Source organism: Drosophila arizonae, chromosome 4 (assembly GCF_054131065.1).
Source record: "Drosophila arizonae isolate 15081-1271.41 chromosome 4, UAZ_ARI_1.0, whole genome shotgun sequence".
Classification (NCBI taxonomy): Eukaryota; Metazoa; Arthropoda; class Insecta; order Diptera; family Drosophilidae; genus Drosophila; species Drosophila arizonae.
The window spans coordinates 1,683,234-1,706,256 of NC_142924.1; the positions used below are offsets into that span (position 1 = coordinate 1,683,234).

At 40.3% G+C, this 23,023-nt stretch overlaps 6 protein-coding genes across 9 annotated transcripts; 2 read left to right on the forward strand and 4 right to left on the reverse strand.

Moving 5' to 3' along the window:
• Positions 1 to 50: 50 nt before the first annotated feature.
• On the forward strand, positions 51 to 1,352 carry LOC108612504 (ribosome biogenesis protein BRX1 homolog). Its single transcript, XM_018005398.2, has 2 exons — positions 51 to 255; positions 316 to 1,352. Exons 1-2 carry the CDS (start codon positions 142 to 144, stop codon positions 1,255 to 1,257), a joined length of 1,056 nt encoding a protein of 351 aa, XP_017860887.1. The 5' UTR covers positions 51 to 141; the 3' UTR covers positions 1,258 to 1,352.
• Positions 1,249 to 5,266, reverse strand: Ctl1 (choline transporter-like protein 1). Of its 3 annotated transcripts, XM_089467600.1 has the most exons (10): positions 4,998 to 5,134; positions 4,720 to 4,892; positions 4,043 to 4,425; positions 3,833 to 3,987; positions 3,542 to 3,768; positions 3,173 to 3,476; positions 2,365 to 2,644; positions 2,140 to 2,302; positions 1,857 to 2,078; positions 1,249 to 1,800 (listed from the first exon to the last, which is right to left on the reverse strand). In XM_089467600.1, the coding sequence occupies exons 2-10, from the start codon at positions 4,729 to 4,731 to the stop codon at positions 1,573 to 1,575; spliced, it is 1,974 nt and encodes a 657-aa protein (XP_089323726.1). In that variant the 5' UTR covers positions 4,732 to 4,892; positions 4,998 to 5,134; the 3' UTR covers positions 1,249 to 1,572. The 3 variants fall into 3 exon arrangements, with proteins under 3 accessions (XP_089323726.1, XP_017860866.1, XP_017860865.1); XM_018005377.2 differs by lacking the exon at positions 4,720 to 4,892 and having other exon boundaries at positions 2,365 to 2,629; positions 4,998 to 5,266; XM_018005376.2 differs by lacking the exon at positions 4,720 to 4,892 and having other exon boundaries at positions 4,998 to 5,266.
• Positions 5,267 to 5,404: 138 nt separating this feature from the next.
• Positions 5,405 to 17,813, reverse strand: LOC108612482 (uncharacterized). The gene is made up of 6 exons (XM_018005367.2): positions 17,337 to 17,813; positions 10,844 to 10,981; positions 9,050 to 9,371; positions 8,616 to 8,853; positions 8,398 to 8,560; positions 5,405 to 8,337 (listed from the first exon to the last, which is right to left on the reverse strand). Exons 2-6 carry the CDS (start codon positions 10,928 to 10,930, stop codon positions 5,797 to 5,799), a joined length of 3,351 nt encoding a protein of 1,116 aa, XP_017860856.1. The 5' UTR covers positions 10,931 to 10,981; positions 17,337 to 17,813; the 3' UTR covers positions 5,405 to 5,796.
• Positions 17,814 to 17,932: 119 nt separating this feature from the next.
• Positions 17,933 to 18,354, reverse strand: VhaM9.7-a (Vacuolar H[+] ATPase M9.7 subunit a). The gene has a single exon (XM_018005421.2). It carries the CDS (start codon positions 18,219 to 18,221, stop codon positions 17,964 to 17,966), a length of 258 nt encoding a protein of 85 aa, XP_017860910.1. The 5' UTR covers positions 18,222 to 18,354; the 3' UTR covers positions 17,933 to 17,963.
• A 1,145-nt stretch (positions 18,355 to 19,499) lies between these two features.
• LOC108612513 (zinc finger matrin-type protein 2) lies at positions 19,500 to 20,775 on the forward strand. The gene is made up of 2 exons (XM_018005412.2): positions 19,500 to 19,749; positions 19,822 to 20,775. Exons 1-2 carry the CDS (start codon positions 19,647 to 19,649, stop codon positions 20,304 to 20,306), a joined length of 588 nt encoding a protein of 195 aa, XP_017860901.1. The 5' UTR covers positions 19,500 to 19,646; the 3' UTR covers positions 20,307 to 20,775.
• On the reverse strand, positions 20,350 to 23,001 carry LOC108612495 (phosphatidylserine lipase ABHD16A). Of its 2 annotated transcripts, XM_089467606.1 has the most exons (9): positions 22,932 to 23,001; positions 22,642 to 22,737; positions 22,530 to 22,586; positions 22,131 to 22,432; positions 21,920 to 22,071; positions 21,414 to 21,835; positions 21,172 to 21,353; positions 20,840 to 21,107; positions 20,350 to 20,774 (listed from the first exon to the last, which is right to left on the reverse strand). In XM_089467606.1, exons 2-9 carry the CDS (start codon positions 22,708 to 22,710, stop codon positions 20,664 to 20,666), a joined length of 1,563 nt encoding a protein of 520 aa, XP_089323732.1. In that variant the 5' UTR covers positions 22,711 to 22,737; positions 22,932 to 23,001; the 3' UTR covers positions 20,350 to 20,663. The 2 variants fall into 2 exon arrangements, with proteins under 2 accessions (XP_089323732.1, XP_017860874.1); XM_018005385.2 differs by lacking the exon at positions 22,932 to 23,001 and having other exon boundaries at positions 22,642 to 22,822.
• Between the last annotated feature and the right edge of the window lie 22 nt (positions 23,002 to 23,023).

Consider the following 23,023-nt stretch of genomic DNA (forward strand, 5'->3'; position numbering starts at 1 on the left):
AACATTCTTCTGTTCGACTAGTTCGATGATATAAAAACTATCGATATTACATATTGTGGTTATGCACATCTCTATTCATTTCAACTCCACGTTGTTTCGCGTAGTGGTCAATATTAACTAGAAAACCGCACAAAACTGCAAATGGGGCGCAAATTCATAAAGAAAAAGAAGGTTGAGCAGCTGGAGATAGTGCCACTGGATGAGAATCCACCTCTACCCAGCCAAAGACCATCTGATGAGGTGGTTCCGAAGAAGGTAAATCCATCTCATTCAAACATGAAATGCATTTTTACAATATTTGTAATATTTTTGCAGGAAAAATGGATAAATAAACAACGAGTCCTGGTGTTCGCGGCTCGTGGTATTAGCCATCGTGACAGACATCTGATGCGTGACATTAAAACTCTAATGCCCCATCATCGACCCGAGTCGAAAATGGAGCGATCAAAGACGCTGGCGGTTGTTAATGAAATGTGTGAAATGAAGCACTGTAACAAGGCCATGTTGTTTGAGGGACGTCGAAAACGGGATTTATATATGTGGCTGGCTAACACAGCGGGAGCCACAGGGCCGTCAGCCAAATTTCTCATTGAAAATATTCACACAATGGCCGAGCTGAAACTAACAGGCAATTGTTTAAGAGGCTCTCGGCCACTGCTGTCTTTTGATGCCAAGTTCGACGAGGTGCCCCACTTAAAACTTCTTAAGGAATTGTTTGTGCAAACATTTTCAGTGCCCAATCATCATCCGAAGAGTCAGCCCTTTATTGATCATGTCTACACATTTACCTATCTGGATAATCGCATTTGGTTTAGGAATTTCCAAATACTATCCGAAGACGGTGGTCTCTCGGAGGTGGGTCCACGCTATGTAATGAATCCCGTGAAGATATTCGATGGCTCGTTTACCGGCAAAGCCATCTGGGAGAATCCCGATTATGTGAGTCCTTCCAAACAGCGACAAATGTTAAAGAAAGCAGCTAAGGACAGATATGTAAATCGTGTGGAGCAAAAGGTGCAGCAGGAAGCGACGCGACCAGTCAAGGCTTATGAGGGCATTGACAATGAGGAGCTGTTCGACGATGCGGATCCACTAGAGACAGCCAAGTTGCTGGCACTTAAGGCCAAAAAGCAACTGGAGCAGAAGAAAACTCCTAAATCGGCGTTGACCAAGAAAATTAAGGACAAGCAAATGGAGGCCGTTAAGCAGGTGATCGAACAGCGTAAAGCAAGGGTCAAACGAGAGAAAAAAGTTTAAAAATGTTTTATTTCGCGTTACATTTACGAATAAATACATACATATATAAAAAAACTGAATACATTTAATAAATACGTTTACAATATTGTGCCTCAGTTACTTTCGTTCACGTTTTACAAAATAGAATATACGCGTAGATATATGTAAATATATATATAAATATGTTGCCTTTTTCACTACGTTTTGTACGTTGAGTTATTTTTGTTCAGACGGAGAGACAAGAGTATCTTAATTATGATGGGAGCACGGAATACATAGATATACATATATAGAAGAACAAAGCGTCTTTTGTTGCTGAATGGATGAGTTGCTGAATTACTCCGCCATTGGGGAGACTTCGGCATCAGTGGGCGGCAATCGAGTAATGCTAAACGGCTGCTTGTTAATGGGCATCATCTCGTACACCTGGATGGGCGGCTCCTCGCCTGGCTGTAGCGGCTCCTCGCCAACCAGTTTGGCCAAATTGCTCTGAGCCCAACGACCAGCGCGTCCATTAATAGTCTTGTCCTCACAAACGCACAGGAAGAGTGTATCGACAACCATCTAAGAATAGATTATAAAAACTTTCGAATTTTTAATTAAATTGAAGTCATTTTTACCTCGAAGAGCGACAACACAATATGTGCGATGAAGAAAGAGAATATTATGATCAGAATCACGGGCGCCATATAGAAATTCAAGCCTGGCTTATCCTTCAGCATAAAGATGCCCAGCAGACCCGACAGCGCAGCCACTACAACTTTGCCCAAGAACAAAATGAAATCGCCAATGCTGTTAATCGTGGCCACTTGCAGCGCATTGGTGGCCATAGCATTCCAGGCCTAAAAGATAAATAAATATATTGATAAGCTGAATATATACATAACACAGACTTGTGCGTACAATGCCTGCAGCTGGACAAAAGTTGATGGATTCAATGGCCACCACAGTGTAGGCATTGTGGTTGAGGAACCGTATAAATTTCTCCAGCAGCCAAAAGCCACAAATGCAGCACTTCAAGCAGCAGGCAGCGCATTCCGAGCCTTTGTCCTCGCCCTTCTTCAACCTGAAAGAAACACAAACATAAGTTAGATATCTATATTTATGCAGTTATAGCATAAAACTCACTTGGCATAAAGATAGGTCAATATCAATCGCGGTATTTTGAATATAGTTATGACAAAGGAACCCTTCGCCACGGTGCCCAAATGGTATTTGATCAATTTGCCAATAGCATAGATAGTTGGCGTCGTTGTCGGCTTGCTGAAGTACCAAAAGGCCACGGCAGCGGCCAATGCGAATTGCTGGCAGGCAAAGATGAATTCCACCGTCCAAATCAAGCCAACCACATAAATCCAGAACATGCTGCGCAAAACAGTTGCATCTGCATACTCTATGCGTGTTATGGCTAAAAAGGGGCAGCATAAATTGTTATTAACATGCAATAAATGGAATAATCCATACATAAAGATATTCAAAGAATTGTATAGGTAAGCTAATCAAAAAGGTAAATATAAGAATATAGTATATATACAAGTTAAGTATAAAAATATTTCAAATGTTTTCGGCTATAATTACATACAATACAAAATACACAAAGATAAACAAATATATATACAGAAGGCTAATGCCAAATGAAGCATGCAAGCATTTAGAATGAAATTTTGATGTAAACACTTACACATTTAAATAACCCGATTTTGAACAATCAAACCAAAACCCAAAAATATATGCAGAGGATTAATAATTTTGAAGTATATTTTTGGATACAATAAAACCGCAAAGATTTTTAATTTAGCAGATCTTTTGGGGTAAATAAATTAGGCTCTTAGGTCGCTTGAGTACTCAGCGAGTTGGTAGTCCCAAAGCATTTAGCTTATGCTATAGTTGAACAGACTAGGTTATGTAGTTAAATCTAGTTACATTGATCACTTACTTCTCTCATCGGTGCTGGGAGCTGTTTGATTGAGCAGCATTGCGGCTGCATTGGCCGGCAGCGATGGATGCACCGCATTGCTGTGAAACGGTGCGATGGGACTTTGATCGGGCGTTGTTGCGGTTACCAAACAGATGACAACAACCACCCAAAATGCAAGAAAGGCAATGAGCACCAGGAATGCCAAGAGCGGAGCTATTAATAGTCCAGGCAAATTCATCATGCAGATGCCAGCCTCCTCGAAGAGCGCAGCTAGGCCAGAGAGCTTGTTCTTAAGGAAATATATAATGACCAGCAAAACAACCTGCAGAGCAACACAAATGAATTATAGATTTTCCATATTATACTAACTTTAGTTTTAAAGCTCACCATGGTTATAGTGGCCAGCACAGCGAGTGTGAACACAGCCTGCTGATTGCGCAGAAACTCCTCGAGCTGCGAGTATTGCGTCGTACTTGACTTGTTGCGTATGCCGTAGTAGACATACCAGAGAGCTGCTGTTAGACCAATGCTGGCCACAATAACCAGCACGCAAATGAGCCAGGAGACAATGCGGGATAGCCAGTGCATCATGGTGACCAAAGCAATAGATATGACTAGACGAATATAACATTGATATAGCTTATAATTTATAGTATTAAATATAGATTAAGGGCATACGCAGGGAAACGGCACAAACACTGGCTATGATATGCCACGTGGAGTAGATGTCGCCAAGAAACTGTTGAGCTACATCCCAATTGTTAAGCATCTTGTACATTTCCTTAACCTCCTTGCTAGATTGCTTCGGCACACAGCGATGCAGTACGGGCGAGCTGGAAGACAAATGTGAAGTGAAATAACAGTCCATTTGATGGTCAATTGAGTTACCTCTCTAAGATGGGTAAAGTAGGACATGGTCCGAGAGTATTGAACGTCTTATCTTCCTTGGTCATGCCCGGCTTATCCAATTGTGCCATATTATAATCATATTTACAATATTGGGCACCGGTCTCAGTGAAGTATTGATACAGTTCTTTTGGCTGATTGAGCGTCCGTTTCGGACAGCTTTTAACGCAGATCTTCAAGGATTTTTTCAGCTCCTTAACGTCAAAGTAAAGCAACTCCGGTTTGTCAATCGTATTCATGCCTGATAGAGGAAAGTTCTGAAATTTTTCATTGTGCTTGACGCCGCAAGTATTGCCAAAGGAATCATAGCCATTAATTAGACGCAAGGGATTGCCGAACACAAACGAAAATATCGCGATGACAATCTGCAAGCAAATTAAACAAAATAAAAATGATCTAATCTGCATGCTAATAGAAAGACCTATTATATATGATAAAGATTTGTATGCATGTGTTACTACTGTATATCTATAATATATGATAATATGTGTATGTATGTGCTACTGACAGATGGAGGCAACGCCCACGGCTTAAAAATTGACATGGAGCATGGAAATCGCGTGAGGAAAACCAATTGTTAAAGCAAAAAGAACGTTAATAATTATGCACAGGCTTAGCAGGAGGCGATGAGGAGGAGGAAGAGGATGAGGCATATTAACCTCATTATTCATTGTGGTCAGTTTTACATTAGCAAAATTAGCAATTCCCACTCATATGACAACGATGACGTCACATGCATCTGTTTCATCCGGCGACCTCTTCCTCCCTTTCTTCCGTCATCCAATGAGACAACTTGCAATTGTCTATGATTAATCTTTGCAGCTTTCACTTTCTTGAAATAAATATCTAAGTTAGCAGCCTTTAGGCAAGTCTGAATACACATATATACACTTAACAATAAAAACATATTTAATTTCACTTTTATTATATCATTTACCAAAAAGAGCCAAAACAATATGTAAATAGCCAACCAAAAGACATCCGTGCAGGAGCGATATTTGGGTCTATTTCTATTACTTTGAGCTTCACCCTCGCCATCCTTGCTCTCGGCACAACCCATGGTTTCAATTAAATATATTTATAACACTTAATGTAATTAACAACTTATTATTCTTGAGCCAATCAATATTTGTTTTCTTTTTCTCACAACCAAAACCGCGAAATAATAGACCAATCCACCAGGGCTGGGTCAGAGAAAGCAGACAGCCATTTAGGGTTACCACAGCGACCATTATTTACGATAAGCCGCAAGTTGTTGCCAAGCCAATAATCGATAAAAAAAAACTAGTGTAACGATAATTCAAACACCTTATTTCAAATTGTTTACATATAAATTTATTCATTATTCAAGTTTAAGCTTTTCTGACTAAATTGTAACTTATTTTTAAGCTGTTAACCTAATTTCGTAAATTTAAGCTGTAGGAGATATAATATTTGATTGTGTGTTTGATAAAAAATGAAAAAAAACTAAACAGCTTCTAAATCGTATACAATAAATAAAAAATTCTTAACTTAATTTGGCTTTTATTTTTGCCAAATACTAAAAAATTGTCATTCCAAAATTGTTCGGTTTCGGATTTGTGAACAATTTTCGAACAAGATTTGAGTTCAATGTATTAAAATTAATTTAATTAAATTGCTCTTAAATTTTCTACTTATCAACTAAATATTTTAGAGACGCTTTTCTAAATATTTGCTTATTATTTGTTTTACTTTCTTTTTGTTTTAGTGAGCTTCTATTTCTTGACCGTGACCTTAATTCCACCCTTGACAACCGCCTCCGCGGGCGGTTGACCAAATCTTCGACTCTGATTCGGGATAGTTTTGCGGCGTATACTGCTGTTGCCTTTGGACCGTGGTTTGGAGGCTTCAGGAGCTATCTCTACTTGACTCTGACTACGTTGGGAATCCTGCTCTAATTCCTCTGTGGGTGGTTTGAAGGTGCGAATACCGGAATTGGAGCGTACTGGCAGTAGGGTAACTAAGCGATGTGGACTCGGTTCCGTGGACGTTGCTTCCGCGAACTGGGATGTCTTCAAAAGTTCCTCGTACTTGATAGGGTCTACTACTTCCACCTCTGCCTCGCCCACAACGGGAATCGCAGCGCCCAACACTTCTGTGGAGCCGTCGTCCATAAAGCTTGACATGGGTCGGATGAAAGGTTCACGCTGTTGCAGCGGCAGTTCCACAAAGTTCTTCACACTCGACTCCAACAAGGGCATGGATTCAGTGGTCGTTGACGTCGTCCTCACCTTCGTCTCATTCCTCTGGTTGTGCTTCAGTTTGTTCTGCGAGAAAGGCGGAAATTTCATGGGCACACTGGGCGTGATGCCCAGCTTGGAGGCCAAAGTGTCGAATATCAATGAAATATCCTGTATATTGCTGGCATTATTGATCCTCGTCTTGATATCGTGCAGCGTATAGTTCTCTGTCTTCTCCACGTCCTCAGAGACCCAAGCTTGGAGTGTCTTATTGAACACCTTGCGCATGTTGCTTCCAGAGCCAAAGTTTACAGGCGACGAGCTGTTAACGAATTCCCACTTGGAGTGGGAGGGAAAGAGATTGGAGTCATCCAACATGACGGGCCGTTCGCTATTTGGACGTATGCGATTGCGCTTGGTGGTGCTGGTGGTTGGTGCCTCTGTGGTGCTAGTTGTGGTCGTACTTGTGGCCGTAGTTGTAGTTGTTGTTGTTGTTGTTGTGGAGCTTCGCTGTAGAATCAACTCTTTAAGATTCATAAAGTTGGGCTTGGCTGGACTGGTAGTCTCCACCGGCAGGTCCAAGTCCCCCTCCTTATCTTCAGCTTCAATGCGTGACTCCATCTGCTCTGGTACCACTGTAGTTGTGGCATTCTCCTCCTTGGGCAAATTCAGCAGCTCCATGAAGAATTCCCCAATGGTATCTGCAAGTACAGAGTTTTCCGGCTTCTGGCCAGGAGCAACAGGCTTCTGAGTTGGCGCAGTATCCAACTGTATCTTCAATGGAGTCGTCGAACTAGTCACCGTTGTTGTGGCCAACTTGGCTGTTGTGCTCTCCACCTTGGGCTCCGCATTGCTAGCATTCTCCTGCTTCTTGGCTATGACTCCTCCGCCCAAATGCTCGAATTTCTCATTGTTGCCGTCGATGTTGAACTGCAGCTTGTTTATACCGCCCAGCGTGGGATTGATGGGTCTGAAGGGTGGCACAATGACGTCATCGATCAGTGGCACCGGCAGCGGATGTGGCTCAACGAATGCACCACCCAAACGCTCAATGTTCTCCGTGCCAGGCAAATAGACGGGACTGCCGAAGTTATGATAGAAGAGCATATCCTGCTCTGGTTTCTGAGCATTGGGCAGATCTAGCTTGCCATCTGCTGGCTGACGGCTGGCATAGCCAGAAAGAGCCACAAATGGATCTAGTGTAACGCCCAGGGCGGGTATTGCAGCGGCTGGAGGCGTCGGGTTATCCGCTATAAACGGCAGCTCCAACTCATCGATGCGACGTTGTGGCAGCATCTGATTAATCGTTGGCATCGTTTTCGTGGGAAAAGCGGGCGGTGGTCCGGGTATCAACTCCGGCACCTCACGATGTATGGGGCGCCATGGCTGAGTGTCTAGTATGGGAAAGGTGGTAAAGAGATTCGCATCTAGTTTGGGCAGCACCATGGTCGAAGTGGGCGGCATAAATGTGGTTGTCGTCGTCGTTGTGCTGGGCGTGGTTGTTGCTGGGGGAGCAGCAGTTGTTGTCGTTGTGGTCGTTGTTGTTGTCGAGGGCTTAGGTGTGGTTGTTGTTGTAGTAGTTGTAGTAGTCGTCGTCGTTGTTGTTGTTGTGGAAGGCGTTGTTGCTTTAGTCGTGGTTCTTTTACTGGTGGTTGTTGTTGGTTTTCTAGTAGTAGTCGTGGTTGTAGAGCTGCTGATCATTAGATTTTGAGGCGTTATGGTCGTCAGCTTATCCACACTCGGCTTTTTTGGCTTCACACGCAGCGAATAGGGTGTCACTGCTATGGACTTGGGTGGCAGACTGCTGCTCTGATAGGAACGCGTTGGCGAAGTCTTCTTGCGCGCAATATCCGCATCCGTCTTGGTTATCTCAAAGGAACCCTCAAATGATCCTTGTATAACAGGTGCATTCTCCACATCTATTTCCGGCTCATCATCGGCTGAATGCGGACGTGAGGCTGGACGCGGCTTAGCTGTGGTCTTTCCTTGTAGTGGGGCAAGTGGCGCAACGGCTGGTGCACTGCCCTTCTTCATCAGACGCTTCTCCAATTGGGTCTGGCTGGTGGGCACCGTTTGCTATGATTAAAGATTTGAAGGTTAATTATAGATCGAAATTTGAAGTCTTGCCGTGCTTACCGCTTCCTTCAATATAGCTGCTGAGCGCACAACTTGCTCATCGAGAATTCGCTTGATCTCCACGGATTCAGTGTCCAGACGCAGTGAGCGATAGAGCGACTTGCTGACTGAGGTTTCCAGGAACAGAGATTCCTTGATGTACTCCTCCACGCTGATTATATTTCTAAAATAAAACAGTATTAGTAAAGTTGTAATGAATTGTTTGGTGAAGCACTCACTGTGGCAGCTTGCGCACATCTAGAAATACGCGAAAAGATACTTTAATCAATGGACCCTCGCCAAAGCCCCAGACGTCGGTGCGCAGTGGTTGCAGCCCATTGTCCGTCAGCGCGCGCTCCACAAATCGCTTATAGAACTCGATCTTTTGCTTGTAGGTCGTCGTGTGATTGTATTTCAGTCCCGTGGAATACAAATCGCCCTTGGCAATGCGAAAGGAGCCCTCAAAGCCAAGAATAGCTGCAAGAAATAGATAAATTGCTCCATAAGCTAATGATTGTTAGGAAATGTAAAATGTAACGGTTTTCGAGTATCGATGGCAGCAACACAAGAACCAGTTATTTAAGAAACTATTCCAAAGCGTTTGTTATATTTACTGTGAGAAAGTATTGTATTTGTATCTAATCAATTTAGTTTTATGAATATAAGTACTTACGATCCTCCAGCGTAGCCTTAATGGAGCTGAAGTAGAACGCCAGCCCGGCTATGGAGATCACCGCCAGCAGCACTATGAAAGCGGCTGTCGTTAATATAATCGAGAACGATCGATTCTTTGGATAGTGCGTATGCGTTTTCGTTGAAAATGTGGATGGCGCTATATTCCGGCCATCCCGCCAAATGCCCCATGTATTATAGCCGCCATATTGACTGTTGATGCTGTGATCGTTCGTGTACGAGGGCTGCTTGTTCATGTGATAATAGGCGCCGAGTTGGGAACGACGGCCCAGCGTGTTCTGATAATTGTATTCGGAGGTGTTCTACAATAACATAAATATAATTTCTTAGAGAAAACAAAACACTTTTATATTTGTCTGCAGTAATTAATTATGTAATTATAATGATGGTTCGGTTGGTTTACTGCCAAGCTCAACTTCCGGTCTAGAGGTTGCAGCCCTGGTCGCGTTACAAATCGCAACATAATTATTTTTCCATGTTGCCCAAAGTGTGTTTCGAATACATGTCAAACAAATGTCTGGGTAAGCAAGCTATCAAAAACAATTAATCGGCGCTAATCAGATAATTATCTGAGCACTTGACTAATGACTCGAAGGCTTTGCGAAACTTTCTCAAGAGACCCGCTAGACCTTTGCATACTTTCTTTCAACCTAAAAACTAAAATAGATCACTAATCTGATTAGCATTCTAGTTTAACCTTGATTAGAGTTTGCCTAAATTCTAACGGTTAGCTGGGCGAACTCAAATCGTGTGATATTATAAGAAAATTAGTTAGCAGCTGTCATCATTTCTTAATTAATGCCGTCATCCGTCGCAAAACCTTTTCCCGCGTATTACGTATTTCATTTAGTCAGTCATTGCACTTAGCTAGCAAGCCACTTCTGTATAAGACTATGATGATGATGAAGATGACATATTAGACTGATGTATAAGACATCATAGGTTGCTATTAAATGTCCTTGTAACAGTAGAAAGCATAATTGATATTTTTACAAGAATATTATAAATAAATATTAGTAGTTTTATTTTTATATTTTTATTGTTTTTCCTTTCTATAGTCTCCTCAGCACAGGGTATCTTCAAATCAATAAACCCAACATACTTCCTCTTTGTTTTGTCGTTTTGTTCTCCAATTGCCCTTTAGCATCCATAAGCTTTGGAGCATAATACAGACCGTCTGTATTTCATCTCCCCTCTCCTGCTATCGCTCTGGCTCTCCCTTACTATATGCTTCGACAACCTGTTGTCTCAACAGCTGTTTTCCAAGCCTAGCCGAATTCTTGGTAGCTTCTCTCTCTCTCTCTCTCTCTCTCTCTCTCTGTCTCTCTCGTTCTCCACGACTCTGTTCGCTTTGTTCGTTCGTTCTGTTTGGTTCTTTAAAGAGAAAGTCATTCACCTTTAGCGTTCTAGCTTGTTGAAATTGTTTGACTTAATAACTAAAGTTGGCATCTGGTTTGTAGAATGGGCAATGCAAACAGCATCACTCGCATCAAACGAGCCTAAATAAATATGCAGCTGAGTTCTTTGTCGTTTCGTCTTCATCTCAAATCTCGAGTGGGCTTTACGTAAGCGCTTATCAAGAGTAATTCTTTGTTCTGCAGAAGATATTTAACCCAGTTTTGCTTGAAACATTCTCTTGTCATGCAAATTAGTTTCTAATATTATTCATCGTCAAGTTGTATAACAGTTAACCATTCTTTCACAATGATAAAGAGAGGAAATATGCATAAGTAGGTGCAGATAGTTACGAGGCAAGTCAGTTAATTATACAAACCATTTGTCGACATGTCTGCGTGCGATATATATCGCTTACACCGGACAAGCTCTGAAAGTATTTCTTGGTGCCATAAACCGTGTCCATTTTGCAGAAATTCGCACAAGATACTTAATGTTCGAATCTGCAACAGTTGCTCTGTAAGAAAATAAAAAATGTAAGTTGAATAATATTAATTTAAATGCATATAATATATTTAAATGTTGTTTTGAACTAGTTAGATGAACCAGAAACGAATTTACTGTATTTATTTAAGGTACAGCTCTAAAGTAAACTTCTAAAAACGTTGAGCTACTTAGGAATTGCAATGTTCTCTAAGTAAACCTGTTAGTAAGCAGAACTGTAGGTGAATCAGTAAATGAAACTTTAATAATTTAATCTACTTAGTTCACTTTCGATCAAAACAAAACCAACAAAAACAAAAACAAAAACTGCGAAAAGAGTTTGCTTTCTATCGGTCTAAACTTTGAAGCTGATTGCTTCATCTGAGTTTTCAAACACGCTTCCGGTGGCCAAAAAACCGGCTCGTCCTGTTCCACCATCCTATGGAAATTCTCACTTTTCGCCAAGCAAAAGAAATTACAAAAAGAAAATAAGAATGACACCGAGGTGTGGAAAATTGTTATGCAGCTCAGGCTTGTTAACCGGTTTACCTGAAATAAATCTACTCCAAAGAAATGCTTTCTATGGGAGCACAGAGCTGACATTTTCACAATTAAATTATTATATTTCTCACACATATACATATATATTGTCATAATTGGTATATGGAGCAAGTCAAGTGCTGGCTGGACAGTCGTAAAAGCGAAAGCTTTTCCAAATTTCCAAAACCCAAAAGCAAAAAATTTATATATGTAAAGTCTGTTGAGCCAAATCTAATTAGAAAACTCCGACACTCTGGATACGCTTACTAGGCCTCATCTTGAGCTACAAATTCGAAACAATTGTGTTGGCATTTTCACTCATGTTGAGAGGGAAAAAAGAAATAACGAAATGCAGAACACACTCGAGTGACTTTTTTTCAACCCAAGTACAAGCTGAAGATCAGGCAAAGAAACCAGTTCTGGGTTGGGTTTGGATGGCTTGGATGGCTTGGATGGCTAGCTGGGCAGGGTTATTGCTCGTGCCAGCGAGTCATATACATACGTAGTATTTATATTGCCACTATGTATAATCAAAGCTTAGAGAAACCTGTGTAAAAATAGTCTTTGCGTTGCGTTGGCTACCTGGGCTGCCAAGCTGTGCGATCAGCGAGAAGCGAGCGCCGAGTAGCAGCAACAAAAATGTTAGTCTTTTGAGTTTTGAGCCTCGTCGCTGAACTGTCAAAAGTAAAAGTTCTGCCTTGGAATGCGCTGATGATGTTGTTATTGTTGTTGGCCCAATGCTTGATGTTGTCTGTCTTCAGGTGAAACTAATTGGTTTTTTGGTTGTTTTCAGATACAAGCTCAAAGATAATATTGAAAGGCTTGCAATATTAAGCAGCTCAAAAGCTATAGAGGCGGACTGTTTTTAATGAAACAGTTTTAAGCAATAAGTGAGTTGAAGTATCGCTAAATTCACAAATGGATTAGCGCATCTCTTAAGCAGGTGCAAAAGACGAGACAAGGAAGAAGGAGCGAGCTGAATTGAGTGGTTCACGTTGGAACCAATGTTTATTTACTGAACTTCCCGTCTCCAGTCTAAGCTTCAGCCTAAATCTTCAGTGACTTAATACGTTTTTGGAAAATTATTTAGTTAGTAAATAAAACGGCACATTTTCCGCATGAGGAAAGCAAAAAATTTGCATAAAAAACAACAAAGCGGCGCAGCAGAAAAGCTTTATGTACAACCTGCAGTATAAGTACAATTAATATAAGCAGCAAGCATACACACACACACACAGACGTATGCGTATGGCTGTACGTATAAGAACAATCATTGAGTGTGGCCAGGCTGACAGACACGCACTCACAAATGTGAGTGCCGACACACACGCATACGCGCATAAGAACCATCATGGAGTGTGGCCAGACACACATATGTGAGTGCTGCCAGAAAGCGCCTGGCCGAGCCACTGCGATTGCCATGGCCATTGCCATGGGTTGACGTTGACCCAGTTGCGCTGCCGCAACTCAAGCGAGCCAAAAAGAGTCAAAGAGTCGGCACTTGAGGCGCAGGCGCAGACCCCGAAACTGGAAACCTGACCGTTTGTTGAATGTACATTTGTGTAGGCATGTGCGTGTGTGTGTGCGCGCGTAAGTATTTACGGAGAAAGAACAAATTGAATTATGTGTGTAAAGTAAAAAAAATAGCTGAAAAAAAATCAACACTCACTCACAATTCGGTGGCATTAAGACGTTGTCAACGTCGACAGCGCATAAGTTGATTAAATTTCTCGCATTAGCCGATTTTCACCCATTGGTGAAACTGTGGAAGCAATGCAGCAACAACTACAACAACAACAACTACGACAACAACAACGGCAGCAACGTAAGCTAAGAATGATTGATGAGAATTCGGTCTAGCCGAATTTCTAACGGAAGCGTGCAACCTGTTTGGTCCATATAACCATTGTTGAATTGTTATTGGAACTGTTTGTTGGACAGTTTTGAATAGTGTCGAACCTGTGAAACGATCTTTCGAGCCAGATTATAATCAAGCACATCCACTTTCAATAATAATGGCCACACAAAGTGTCAGCGACGAAGAAAGTGAAATGTGAACATTTCGACATTTGGAAATGTTTATCAACATAAAAAAAAAAATAAAACAGTAAAAACAGTAAGAGATGCCAGCGAAATGGAAAGTTTATTTTTCGTAAAAAAAAAAAACTAGAAGATCGAAAAAAGCTTCCAAACAATGCAGCTTTAAAAAAAAAAAAATCAACCAATTTCCTAAATTTGAAAGTATTTATTCATTTATTTATTATTTTTTCGCACACGTCTGGCTAGCGAGATGTCATAATTATGTTGCTGAGTTATTCGTTTAGACTCGGAGGTAAATTTATGCAATCCATTGATGGAATGAACTGCGGTAAAAGTAGCTCAATATGAGCGCGCACTCATGAATGAAAATAATTGTATAATATATATAGTAAGTAATTGTTTCGCATGCATTAATATGCAATATGCAGCACAGCTTTGCAATTTCATAATCATTCTAACGGCTTTTCGCCTTGAACGCCTTATTAGAGCAGAACAACAACAGCAAGCGGCAGTGGCAGTGGCAGAGCTAGAGACGACAACAGCAGCGATAAGCCTTTAAAATGTTGGTAAGCGTCACCAAAGTTCCGTACGCGGAACTTTGGAGCTTGGAACCAAAAAGTGCATTTCATTTGGAATGACTAGCCGAACGACACTGCAGCAAGCTCTTCTGCACGCGAATGGGATGGGATGGGATGGGAGGCGGGCGGGTGGGCTTAGTCATTAAAAGCATTAACCGTTACGCTTTAACCAAACTAAATATGTATGCAATTAAAAGCAAACAAATCTCAAGCCGTCGCTCTTTCCCAGCCATGTGTGAGCAAGTGTGTGAGCCAGTGTGGGTCTGCGTGTGTATAGACTGGAACAGAATTTGGCTGGAATTGCTTATTTGATTCACAGGCTTGCGAGCTGCAACAAATTTTGTGTAGTCACCCTGTGTATATGTATTTATTGTTGCTGCTCTTACTGCTGTTATACTGCTAACAGCTTTGAGTAAGTGCTAAACGGTTATTTTGACAGTGCTGCCAGACAAATTTACAAAAAATGTATAATAATAAAAACAACAAAATGACGTTGACTGATTATTAAACGGTTTTTTGATATTAGTTTGGTAAATTGAATAAACATTTGGCGCGCAAGCAGTAACTGTGTAGTCACCCTGTGCTGTTAGAAAGGTTAAATAGCGAGTTTTTTCCAATTGGATTTGATTTCGTATTGTGTAATGTCGGCAATTGAATGACATTTAAAGCTATCTCTAATAGTTTTATAGTCATCCTGGGTTGTGGCGAAGCGGCTTTAATTAGTGTTGTGTAATGTAAGAATGTAAACGAACAATAAAATGAAGTTGAGGTAGCTATAAAAATATCCAATCCCAGCTGAAAGTGTGCACAACAAATGCAAATAAGAGGCGCACAAGGTTTTCATAGTATGCGGCAGAGAAAAGGAGAGAGGAGGGGAGATAGAAAGAGAGAGCGAGATGCATAGATAAGAACCAAAGACCAAGTGTAATTAAAGCCACGATCAAAATGCAAGACACGCCGATGAGCGACTGCATTTCATTTTCTTCTTTCCTTCTACTTTTTCTCTCGCTCTCTATACCCTGAACCCATTTAATTGCGGGGTATAATAGTTTTATGAATATGTATGCAACAGGCAGATGAAGGCGTGGAAGACTTGAGTAAATATATCTTGATCAGGACGACAAGTATAATTCGTTTGGGGTCGCAGGGTATCTCCATGTCAGGTACTCCCCATTTCGTACTTCTTATTTATGTGTTGTTATTTCCCCAAGTGCATTTGCTTTACCGCTGCTGCTGTTGCTGTTGCTGTTGCTGCACCGACTCACAATTTGAGGTCGGCGAGACGCGGCTCGGCTGGCGAAACAAAAGATCGGCCCATTAGCTGCGATTTTTACATCATTTGAATGCAATTTAGCTGCAGTTTAGCGTTATGTTCTATTTCTCTGCCCAGCTCGAAGCGAAGCAGTCGCTACGATGTCCAACTCGCCGTCCGTCTGCCTCTCAGTCTGTCATTTATTTTCATTGTCTTTCTCGCCGCGAATCGTGCGGCACAGTTGACCAGCAAAAGATGCCAACGTCAATTGTAATTTGGGTTAGCTCATAATGATCGAGTCGATCTTTCTTGCCAATTTGCGATTCTACACAGTTTCAGTGTGTTTATATTGTATGTATGTGTGTGTGTGTGTGTGGGTGTAAACTGGAAAAGAAGTAAGGGAAAGAGGGGAAAGCGGAGAGGTCTTCAAAGGGAGTTTGCGACGCAGGCATCGAGCTTAACGAGCGAAAGTGTTTGATTAACGCAGAATTTTGTTCGCAAAAAATGAAATCAAGCACAACAAAAAATATAAATCATAAAGCGGACAATACAAAAAATTTACATAATTTATAATCTAGAGAAATTACCGAAAAAAAAGAAAATAAAAATAAACTAAATTGTTTAAATGGAAATTGATAAGAAAAGAGAAGAATGAAAAAATTGATAAAAATAGATTTATACATGAATTATATATACGCATATATGCAAATTAAATATTTACATATTTTATATTACTTTTTACATAATTTTCTATTCTATATACTTTATATATTTTCATATAAAAAGTCTTTATGCGATTTTTCTTTTCTTATCAGAAAACGCAACATGTTTTCCATTAGTATTTTTCTCTTTTATCAAAAATAATTACGAAGAAGAAAGATATTTTTCAATTAGTATTTCTCTTTTGATCCACTTCCGTCACGAAAACTGAAAACTGAAAATTATAACGAGTGAAACTGAAAATTAAGCTCAGGCGGCAAAAAAATAAAATAAAAAAAAAACTGTCGTCTCTTTGACACCGATTTTGAGGGGGGCGTGGCCAATTGCATGCCAGACCAAGAAAAGCCAACGATTTCAACTAATTTTCAGCTGTCTTCGACTTGATTTTAGTTTTAGTTTTGCCTTTGGTTTTGGTTATTCTGCATGTTGATAGCTGATTCATGATGTCGGACTTTCACAATTTTGCTAAGCGAAATTTCGGATCGATTTGTATATCGATTTTGTTAAATGAGTCAGTGTCTTGTAAGATGTGTTACAGCTTCCGCATTTGTTTCTAACAGTTTGCCCCATTTATAAATCAATTTCCGGCAAGTCGTTTTGCTTAATTGTCCAGTTTAGCATATTAGTTATCGGATTGGAGCGATCTACAAGGCATAATAATAATGGAGCAACGGGTTCCATTGACGCCAATTGGCCCACTTCATCAAATGTTGTTCGTAATTGCTCACGGTTAGCGACATTAAGAACAAATGGACAAAGAGAATGTTGGCAGCGATATTCTCTATTCTACATTGTTTATCTGAAATTAAAGCTGTAGACTGTAGAAGCGTATTAAACTTTGTTGGTCAGTTCGCCCTTTGCTTTGTTTTCTTTCAGTTGCTTTTCGTATTTTCTAATTTTTCAACATTTTATAGCACCTGGAGCATATGAGTCTTGTCTTTTATGGCCCAGCGTTTCTTTATGCCTTTAGTTTTTATCGCTTTTATTGCGAAGAAAATCATATTTTCTGCTACTTCTTTGAACATGTTCGGTAATGTAACCAGTTTTGTACCTTCAACTTTAAGTGCGACCACTTTTTTCTAGCTTAATGCATGTCTAACTAGTTTATGAACAGGGAGCAACTAACTACGAATCATTTTTCGTTAAGCGGAGCAAATGAACTCAACAAAAATGCAAGAAATTTAAGCAAAATATCAAATATATGAAATATTTTTACAAATGCTCAATCATATTTGACATTCTTCTCAGTATGAACTTACCAATTAGTTTATTCGCTATAGTCCAATTGAGTTTTGCAGTTGTTTAGTTCCATTTGACTAAGTTCTAATTTTAATTCACACTATATCAGTTAAATACTTTCCAATGAGAAGCATGCATTAAGGCAATCGATCAATGAAACACACTTGCAGATTTATATACACCAAATATGTTTTTCATCTACTATTTGAACGGTACAGATATTCACGTCAAACGATTTTCAAAGACATTTTTTCCGGAAGACAACTGAACGCGCCCGAAGCTCTAAGAAAACTAAAATCCAATACGAATCACAGCCAGACCTGCAAAAGAGAGTAAAAGATGAGCCCGGCGCGCAGGTCAAAGAGACATTGACAGTTACACAGGCGCAGTGAACGACGCTCGCTCTCAGTCGCTCTCACACTGTCTTCTTTCGACGCGCTCGTGTCGATCGAGTTGGCAGGTCGTACGCTCTCAGTTTGTTGAGTGAGCGCACTTAAATTAAGTTGGCAGTCTTTGTCGCGCCAAAGTAAATTTCAAACAAATAAATTAACAAATATATTAACGAAACAAATTTAGCACATTTATTAGTTATTTATTTTATACATTTGTGAATAACATAGTTTATACAACAAGCAATTGAGCTACATTTATCCCTCGACGAGTTTGTTGTCCCACGACTTGGCAATCATTGCAATGGCATGTCGCTTCAGTTTTGGCCCAATCAATGGGTTCATTTGGGCCATGTAGCAGCACAGCCAGAAAAGCCAGCAACAAGCCGCAGTCAGCATCAGGATGCAGCGTATTAAATTTTGATGTGGACCTTTTGGTGTCATAACGGGCATTGCAATACCCACACCACCCCAAACGGCAGTGAAAAACAACACGGGGAAGAATGCAGCACCCATATTTTAAATAATTAACTTTTTACTTGCTGACTGGCACGTATATTTAATAAAATACAATTTTGATCTAACACCAAATGTTGTTTGCTTCCAATAAGAATTCTGTTCGTAAAATCAATAAAATACCGATATAAGAACTTACAAGTGTAATCGATAGCTTGTAATTTAGGATACCAGCTATTCGATACATTCTGTCGAATATAACTGGAGGTTGCGGTGGTAGATGAGGCTGTGGTGCGTCACAGTTGTAATTTCGTTAAAATTGATTTAAAAACTGCAAAAAATGAAACCTTAACATTTCAGGTAAGCATATCACTTATTTAGTATATGTAATTCGTTGAATATATACATATTTCTAGGTGCAATTATGTTTTCTGTCAATTGACCTTGGCTGTTTATGCTTTTGCGCTAAATTATTGACAGCGACGATGTGGTACACAATTTAAAGTTCGCTTTCACATGATGAGCTGGGATTACCAAAAATATGTCTGTGCAGTCGAAGGCTGCGGTAAAAAGTTTAATACAAAATGGACTTTAAAGCGACATTCAGCCAAACACCAGAAGGGCTCCACTACACTATACTATTGCACAAAATGCAACAAATCCTTTTCTCGCAAAGATTCATTAGATCGACACAATCAGTAAGTCTATTAATTATTCATTTCATAAACTAATTTCAAATCCATTCCCTCATCATTAGCATGAGCCACAGCGACATATTATTAATGTATATGTGCCCAGAGAAAGGCTGTGGAAAGCTGTTTAGTCTTAAATCCACGCTCTATCGTCATATATCTTCGCATACAGAGTGCTTCAAATGCGTAGAGTGTGGCAGTAGTTTTTCACGGAAGGACAATTTGACTAGACACAAGACGTAATTAATTGTAGCTTAACTGTTTTATAATTGACTTACATATTTTTAAGTTATCCCTATAGTATTCATACGAAAAACCTATCGAGCCATCGCGAGAAGTCTATCGAATCTGATGCGGCTGCCAATCTTACTATTGAGCAAATCCCTATCCTGGAAAATACAATGGAATGCAATGATGTAGACGATGATCGGATATATATGGTCTTGAATAGCTAAATACTGTAAACCTATCAAAAATCAAAATCAAGCATCTCAACCGCCCAAAAGTATTGATACTAACTTATAAGAAAATCATTGAATGATCAAATAAAGTAAAATTAAAAAATAGTTTCTTTGTAGCTGCAAACCATCACTGATCGTAAATAATTTGCATTTTCGACAATCTAGTTAATGAACACATATCGAAAATCAAATACAACCTCAGCCGCCCAACAACCCATACAACACTGAGTTCCAATACCTATCGATATTTATTTATAACATGTTTATCGCAATTATATAGTGTAAAAGACATTTTTTATAAAATCTTACGCTTGAAAAAGAAAGTTAGCAAAATGACGATGAGACCGGATGATCACCGAAGAAAATGGAACAAAAACGAGTACGAAAAGTTGGCACAAGAGCGCCTGCTTAACCAAGCAGCGCCAAAGGACGAAGGTAGGGCAAACATTGTACCTTCCATAAGCAGGGAATCCATTAATAGAACTTTATTGATTCTGTTTTAAATAGAGCCCGTGCAGCGCGAGAATCTGAAGAGACGTGACTATAAGGTTGACCTGGACAGTAAGTTGGGCAAAAGCGTCGTGATAAACAAAAACACACCTACCTCACAATCTGGCGGCTACTACTGTAATGTTTGCGACTGTGTCGTCAAGGATTCAATTAACTTTCTGGATCACATCAATGGAAAGAAGCATCAGCGTAATCTGGGCATGTCCATGAAAGTGGAGCGCAGCACCGTCGACCAGGTGAAAGATCGCTTTCAGCAGAACAAACAAAAAATGGCCGAAAAACAAAAAGACTATGAACTGGAGAAGAGATTACGCGAGGCCAAGGAGGAGGAGGAACGCTACAAGGAACATCGGAAGGAGAAGCGAAAAGAACGGAAACGTAAAGCCGAGGATAATGATGAATTTGCAACGACTGGTCTGCCCGACGATATGGCTGCTATAATGGGCTTCTCTGGATTTGGCGGATCAAAGAAAAATTCATAGGAATCAATTGATATGTTGACCTCAATAGAACATACAATATATATAAAAAGAGATTTTCCACCAACGAAGCCATTTATTGGGCTAATCGCTATGACTGTGATTGGTTTGCGACATTTATTTCATTTTATATATATTATATTATATGTATATGTACTTTTGTGTGAATATGTATAAGACAATTTTACACCAGTTATTTATTGTATTGTACAACAGGGCTTTGACCAAGTTAATAATTTAATAAGCAGTTAAAATGCACTAATTCTTAAACTAAATATTGTGGACCCCCGAAAAAAAAAAAACACTCGAATACCATAGTTTTTTTTTTGTGACTGCCAAAAACAATAAATGCGTGGGGTCTTAAGTAAATACAAAGCCATGCTCGATGGGTATGTCCCATGGAATGGTGAAGAACTCGCCCGGCAGCTGAGTGCAATGCGACGAATTGTAATCGCGTAAATGCTTACGCAGCTGTATAAATTATAAATATTATTATGATGAGCAATAGATGTTTTTATAATAAATTGTAGACCTACCAAAAAGAGTGCCATTTGACTACGAGTTTCCTCATTGTATTCGGCTCCAATCAGCATGGGATAGGACTTGCCTTCATCGGAGGCATAGGTTATAAGACGAGACATGCACAGCTTCTCTTCGGCCAAGCTATAGCTGTACGACTCCAAGGGCTTTGCAAGCAATGCCTTGGCATGCGACAGCTGTGGTGCCTTAAACAAATTGGGATAACGATATTGGAGCACTCCAAGCGTGAGATAATTGCCGCGATTCGTGTCAATACGATTGTCCCTGCAAAAGGCAAAGTAATATGAAATAAACTAAATATACAAACGAAAACTGACGTTAACCCTACTCGGCTATAATCTCATCCTCTGTTCGACGTATGAACAGCAGCGGTCCATTGTACTTAACAGCCAATTCAACATTATTCAGATTGCAATGCTTGCGTATGGCAATGCGAACGATGCCGCCCAAGCTGGCGGGCATACGTGGCTGAGCCAGGTAGAGCACATCATCGAAGGTGGCATCCAATACCTGAAACAAATATAATTTAATTAAAAATTGTTATCCACAGACGCGCTATTTATCACTTACCACACCCTTAACATCGGGATAAATGGTGGCAGCCCACAATGTGCTAAAGCCGCCAATGCTCCAACCGAACAATAAAATATCCTCAATGCCAAAGCCCAGATGATTGATAGCGAAACGCACCACAGCATCGATGGCATTCTTATCCTGATCCGGTTTCGGTTGACCAGTGCTGCCGGCAAAGCCCGGATGATTCCAACCCAACACTGAGTATTTTAATGCAATTGGTGTGCCCATTATGCCGACTTCATAGAAGCCAGCATTACCCTCGGAGCAGATGACTAGAGTCTTGCCATTGCCCACATTATCATTGCGATTGTCAATAAAGAGAGTATCGATTTCATTTGAATCAATTGTCTTTACTTTATAGCGAATGCCATTGTCGTCTTCGATGAGCTTGGCGCGGCCAGAGATCAAGGCGGGCCCTGTAAAGGAGAATTGATTAGTTCTAGATTAACGGTATTATATTGCATTATCGCTGCTCTGTCGGGGAAAACATGCAGACGTACTCATGAACTTCTGCAGCAACTTCACGGAGCCGGGATAGATCAGAGACAGCCCAAAGGTGTGTATGGCTACATAGGCAAGCAACTCGCACGGCAAAGTGGCAATGCTCAACCTTTCGCGACGACTTACAGTGGTCGTGGGCTTCTTGGCATCACTGACAGATAAATATTCATATAATATATAGTTTGAGACAGTATTTGCTTTGACACTCACCCCGCTATGGCCTTCACATCAAAATCCACTGGCCATGCAGAGAAGTCAATGTCAAATCGACGCAGTGCATCCGACGATCTATTCTCTTTAGCCGAATTTAAAGCATTTATCATGTTCGTATATGCACGCGACTGTCGACGTCCAACGCCGCGCATAAATAAAGAGATGATGACTATCAATCCAACGCTCGTTGTGAGCTTTGCGAGCGTTGGAATCGAATCAGCGACGAAATAGCCGCGCCTATAGAGGAATGTGAAGATCAGCGGTGACGTATAATAGCTGACCGACCAAACCACAGACAGCTGCATCAACAAAATACTAATTAGTTCTGGTATTACTACACGTAAACAGGCACACAACAAACTGCCACTCACACACATGCACACAGACACCTCTTACCGTTGACAAGATTTGTTCACCAAATTTTTCAGCTGCACCGGGCTCATACATTTTCCTCTACAATAGGAAAAAATGATTAGAATTTACCATACACAATTTGTTTATCTCATACCTGAGGTTCAGGTACACCTCTGTACTCCATGTACAATTTTGGCCCGAATATATAATTAAAGAAACTCATTTTGCAAATATTTACTTGCGTCTGCGTCTGAAAAATATTATTATATATTTTTTACTGAAATGTGAAAGTGAGCTTGTGAAACGCAGCTGCAATCGCAATATGAACTAGTTCGCTATACGTGATAGAGATGTGCGCGTGCTGCCACGAACAAACTACGAAAATGTTATTCTTCTCTGAGCGAAAAGTACAATTTTTAAGTCGTGAAAACTATTTTCATTTACAATTGATATTTTAGTTTTGCTAAAGAAAAGAAGCAAGAGCTTCTGTGATAAGTGTAGTTGTGTTGCCTAGTGCTGTGTAATGAATTACAGTA